This window comes from Sinocyclocheilus rhinocerous, unplaced genomic scaffold, assembly GCF_001515625.1.
Source record: "Sinocyclocheilus rhinocerous isolate Xijiao unplaced genomic scaffold, SAMN03320098_v1.1 scaffold142, whole genome shotgun sequence".
In the NCBI taxonomy this organism is placed as follows: Eukaryota; Metazoa; Chordata; class Actinopteri; order Cypriniformes; family Cyprinidae; genus Sinocyclocheilus; species Sinocyclocheilus rhinocerous.
In genome coordinates this window covers 701,650-707,761 of record NW_015644380.1, presented here as the reverse complement: position 1 = coordinate 707,761, position 6,112 = coordinate 701,650, and the positions used below count along the sequence as shown (strand labels likewise).

The following is a 6,112-nucleotide window of genomic DNA, read 5'->3' as shown; positions in this document are numbered from 1 at the left end:
CCCATTATTTATGAAAACTATGATTGCTGTTCAAGAATGGATTAATAAGTAAATACATTTTTAACAAAAAAAATTATTAAAAGATATTTTTTAAAAAGCTATACGTAATAATCATACGTAATATGATTAATACATATAGGGGCCATTCACACTAAACACGTAATTGCGAGACGCAGGGCAGTAGAATGAAAAAATATGTTTGTTTGTTTTTTACGCATTTTGTGTGAACGGCCCCTAAACCATTTTTTTAAACAAATAGTTCCAGAGTTGGCTTACGTACAATGCAGCATTCCAGCCTTGCTAAAACTTTTGTTCACCACATATATAAATAATGTAAAATATATACATATATATATTTGGGATCGGAAAGTCTATAATAATAATAATTCTATACAATAATTTATATTTAAATCTTTTTTTTTCTTTTTTTTCAATTTAATCATAGGCATGAAGTCCATTTGTGTCACTATATATTGGTGTCACTAAGTTATTACAAAACATCTGGAAACCATTTACAAAAATTGCAAGTGACAATGAGCCTGGGAAAATTATGACAGGCAAAAAATGTTTGTCAAAGAGAGTTGCCTACATACAGAGGCCATTAGTAAAATTCCTGAAGACTTTAACTGGTCTGATATCAGCTGCACATTTGATGGATGACAGCACAGCACCACACATAAAGCAGCTGGGAGTTTGTGTGTACTCAACACATGCATACTGTCAAACGCAAACTAAATACATTCACTGGAGAGATCTGAGACAGATTTGCAGCACAAAGTTAAATCAAAATCACTGTTAAAGTCTTTTGCATAAATATTTAGTCACACAGCTCCATCAAAAACTGAAGGCTTTTTATATAAGGAATATGATTGTGTTTTCTCTTAAACATATTTATTTGAAATTAATTACAATTTGACATTACAATTTATTGTAATAATTGGGAAATCAATCGGGTTTTCAGGTTAAAAAAAAGAAATGTATTTGGAAAATCTCGAAATGGGTTAGTTTTATGACAAAATAAATAACTGTCTTTTTCAGTGAAAACTTTTTTACAGTAATATTTTCACATGAATTAATGTTCCCTTCTTGCTGCTTTTATCAAGAGCATATTAATTCAGATGTATTGTATAAAATATCGTCATTTCTCAAAATGGAACTTGTGGAGTTAATAAACAATTCCCATTTAGAGCGGTTTCTCAATATTGCATAGTAATGATTGATTAATGTGTTATTTTAAGCAACATTAACATAACATATAACAACTCCTGTCCTGAGTACTGAATATTTTAAATGTGGAGACAAAATGACTTATATACCTATGTAAGTGTGACAGATATATAAATCTACAACACTGATGACCATGTCGTACGAACTTTCCAGTACTGCATGTCACTCCAGATTCACTGAGACTGCAACATGTAGCTTAATGCACTATGGTGTTAATAAACTCTAAGTTGAGAACCCTAATAATGTGAAAGCCAAACCTATACATATGTTAAAGATTTTTATGAAAAAAAAATGCACATACAGTTGCAATAAGACTTTTGGATGCTATGTCCAAACAGGAACTATAAACAAAAGTTACCCCTTAACATACAGAGACTAAAGCACTGTGCAATTTTTTTTTTTTTTACACGAAGCACAAAGGTATTTGAAACAGACATTATGATTGACACTCTATTGATGTGAATGACTTGACAGCAGCTGGGAGATCAGACATCCTGTTTGTTTGATCTTCGGTCTAGAATGAGATGCGTCGTAGCAAAGCATGAAACAAAAAAATAATGGTGCCTTTAAAAAGCTATGACAAAAGTCAAATAGATATTACGCTGTGAATCCTTTGAGTTGAGGTGACAGATCTGCCTCTGATATTTCAGTTTTTCTTTTTTGATAAATCTGCAAAAATGTCAACAATTCTGTGTTTTTCTGTCAATATGGGGTGCTGTGTGTACATTAATGAGGAAAAAAAATTAACTTAAATGATTTTAGCAAATGGCTGCAATATAACAAAGAGTGAAAAATTTAAGGGGGTCTGAATACTTTCCGTACCCACTGTATATATACTTGTAAAATATTTAGTTATTTAGTTATAAAATATAAATAATTTTTTATATAGTACTATTAAAAGGTTTGGGGTTGGTAAGATTTTTTTTTAATGATTTTTAAGATATTTTGTTTTGATTTGTTTTTTTTTTAAGTCTCTTATGCTTAGAAAGAATGAATTTATTTGCTCAAAAACACTGTAAAAACAACATTACGAGATAATATTATTTGCATTTAAAATAATGGTTTCCTATTTTAATATATTCTAAAATGTAAGTCATTCCTGTGATGGCAAAGCTGAATTTTCAGCAGGTATTACACGAGTCTTCAGTGTCACATGATCCTTCAGAAATCATTCTAATATATATGCTGATTTGTTGCTTTAGAAACATTTCTTATTATTATCAATGTTAAAAACAGTTCAGCTGCTTAATAGTTTTGTGTAAACACTGATATTTTTCCAGATTATTTGATGAATAGAAAATTCAAAAGAACAGCATTTATTTGAAATTGAAATCTTTTGAATCATATTTTTTTTCTGTCACTTTGAATGAATTTAGTGCATCCTTGCTGAATAAAAGTATAATAAAAAAAAAAAAATGTAACTAAAAAATTAATAGTTTTGTGTAAACACTGATATTTTTCCAGATTATTTGATGAATAGAAAATTCAAAAGAACAGCATTTATTTGAAATTGAAATCTTTTGAATCATATTTTTTTTCTGTCACTTTGAATGAATTTAGTGCATCCTTGCTGAATAAAAGTATAATTTAAAAAAAAAAATGTAACTAAAAAATGTAAAAATTAAAACTTTTAGACATATATTTTAAACCATAATTTTATAACAGTTCTAAATAATTAAGTTGCAGTGGGTTAATAACAATTGTTGAATAGCCCCGCCCTCAGTGTAATCTGATTGGTCCAAAATCCTTCTCCACTTAGCTGTATATTTAAAACCACATGTTCTAATTGGTTATGATTATGTCATGTTATACAATGTGGATAGACTGTCACATTGTGCCTAGTTACGACAGGATGTAATACTATAGTTGACATTCATTATGTTTTTTTTTTTAGAAAGCAACTTGCTAATGTAAATGATGTAAGAAACTGAACACATACACTTAAATGTATGTAATAAACAAGCTAATAACTTTCCTTCTGAGCTGTAGTGAATTTTAAAAATGTTAAATACAAATCCTTGGATTTAGGCAGCATTTGTTATATGCCAAATAAACATAAGCCGCGCAGCAATGATCACATACAACATGCTATGAAAAGCTATGAGTCATTGTCTTGAGGGTCACGCTACAGTACATCTCCCTACAGACCTCAAGTGACTGTGACAGATTAGAGTTTACGCTGGAGTTTTGTACCTGCTGAGAGAGAATGAGTGGGTCTGTTTTTAATGTATGTCTCATTCTGCTTTCCTGCAGGAAATAGAGTCGGGCTCTCGTACATGTTCTCTCTCGTTTGTGCGTGCACACACACACACACACACACACACACACTCGCACATACCTGCAGTAATGTGATGGCTGTTCTACTAGAGGACATGCATTTGAAGCTGAATAATATGTTTTGTGTATTTAATTCCTCAGGTTTCTGTTCAATTTCATTGCATATGGAGGAATACAACATAATGCGCACATTTGCAAGAATGCTGTATCTTTTGTTTCGCACGGTTCTACTCCAGGGGTTTATTTGAAGAATAAATGTAGAACAGCTGTTCCCTAGTTTCTGTCTCCAGTAAAACTGTGCACCACTTATTACTACACTAAAGGATATTTAAAAAGCACACATACATTTACAATACTAGATTTGCAGTTGCAGAAAGAAATATCAGCCCTTGCAAGACAGCAAACAAATCATGTTATTCAGTAGCTGTAGTTGAGCAATAGGTTTTAAACTTCTGCACAATTTAGTATGAGTAAAAAGATGCAAATATGAAGCACATCACAATTCAGTATGCAAATATTACAATGTTGATATTGTTGTATTTAAATGCTGAATATTCTGTAAGGTCAGGGAGATTTTCAAACTTAATCTTAAAGAGACAGTCCACCCAAAAATGGTAACCAATCAGTTTCGGGTTCACTTGACCTGAATAGTATTTCTTTGTCCATTCCATAGAAGTCAATGTGACCCGACACCATTTGGTTACCAACATTTTTTTAAATATATTTTTTAAGATCTTATTTTTATTATAAGATATGGAAGCTTGTTTCTGCCACAGGATAAAAATTGGAAGAAAAAAAAAAAAGGTAATTGTGATTTTCTATCTCACAATTCTGTCTTTTTTTCTTGAAATTCTGAGAACGCCAAGATATGAAGTCAGAATTGCAAGACAAAGTCAGAATTGTGATATATAAAGAGATGAGCAATTGTGAGATATAAATGCGCAATTCTGAGAAGTTGCAATTGGAGGGAAAAATACAAATCGTGAGATAAATGCTGCAATTACCTTTTTTATTCTGTGGCAGAAACAAAAAACTGAATTGCAAAATGTAAACTCACAATTTAGAGAAAAAGTCAGAACTGCAAGATGCAAACTCAGAATTTAGAGAAATAAACTCAGGATTTTATAGTTTTTAAAGTCAGAGTTTATATCTTACAATTCTGACTTTTTTCTCGGAAAAAATATTGCAATTACATTCATTCATACATACATTCAATCATTCATTTATTTATAGAACGACATGAGGGGAAGTAAATAATAACAGAGTTTTCATTTTTGTGTGGACTATCCCTTTAAATTATTTTAAAAGTAGACCAGATAGCCCACCTTAGGCTGAAATTACTTCATTATAAAAAATAAGTCTGCACATTAAATAGCTTTAACGTAATAGCTCACCAAAAATTAAAATTCACCCACAACCATTCCAAACACTTAGAGGTTTACAGCAAACCTCTCATCAGAATATTTGAGGCCTGTCAATATAGTGCTGTAATAATTCTGGCGGCCTAAACATTACTCTGAAATGTGTAAATCTTTGAACTGTGGCATTTAGGTCTAAAATTATTTCTTGCACATTTTATGACAGGTTAGTGAAAACCACAGTGTGAATGTGAAGGGACTGAAATTATATGTTAGTGAAAACCACAGTGTGAATGTGAGGGGACTGGAATTATGTGTGTGTGTAGGAATGGAGGAAAGTGGTGTGTGGGCCGCTCTGGTTACCTTGGCACTGTTGATGGGGTGCGGTCTCTCACTCCCAGGTTCTTGGCCGAGTTCTGCACTCTTGCTCCCTAAAAAGAGCCATAATTATAAATGACTTTCAGGCCAGTAAGAACACTTATTCTTTAAATAAGCATAAACATATTCTGTGTCCAATCGGTCAAAGGTGAGAAGTGGCATCATTCAAGCTGTGTTGTATATTGCTATGGAAATATTATGAAATATCCAGTCTAAAAAAACAAAAACAACATTATAGTGGGAATAAAAAAAAAAAATCCACCTAAAATGTCTAAATATTTTAGTTGAATTAATTACATGATATACCAAATAATTAATCTAAGATTAATTAACCTGTCACGGGTTGCTACTGTGAGGAGCACGGAACGAGGAAACCAGGAGTACAAACCAAGGAGTTTATTTACATCGCGGGGAATCACACGTAGCACAAGGGAGTTGACATTCACAAACAATACCAGACAACACTAACTCAAAGGACTCAGACTTTTAAACACAGGATGACGAGGGACTAAGGAGACACACCTGGGATCATTGGAAATAACACATGGGAAACACATGGGATGAAATCAACAAACACCTGGGGTGGTATTTTAAGCTTGAATTGCTCTGATGGTAGAAAAACTCTTCATAATTTAATTTACAAACTGGTCAGGAGGCTTGATTAATTGCATACATTTTTCCATTATGCTATATAATAAATTAACATAATTAACACATTGTATCATCAGCCTGAGTTTTCATACAAATAAAAACTTTCATCATGGCTGATGGATTATATGTAATATATTTATACCAGTTGAATATATAATAAAATATGTAACAAAATATACATATTATGCAATGTGTAAAAATATATATTATATAATATATAT

The 6,112-nt window shown here is 31.6% G+C and overlaps 1 protein-coding gene across 1 annotated transcript in view; it reads right to left on the bottom strand.

Moving 5' to 3' along the window:
- Positions 1 to 5,221: 5,221 nt before the first annotated feature.
- LOC107758281 (phosphatidylinositol 3,4,5-trisphosphate-dependent Rac exchanger 2 protein-like) overlaps positions 5,222 to 6,112 on the bottom strand; it is a 128,972-nt gene continuing 128,081 nt past the window's right edge. Inside the window, exon 39 of the mRNA XM_016575987.1 lies at positions 5,222 to 5,293. Within this exon, the coding sequence (XP_016431473.1) occupies positions 5,222 to 5,293 (72 nt within the window). The remainder of the gene's footprint in view (positions 5,294 to 6,112) is intronic.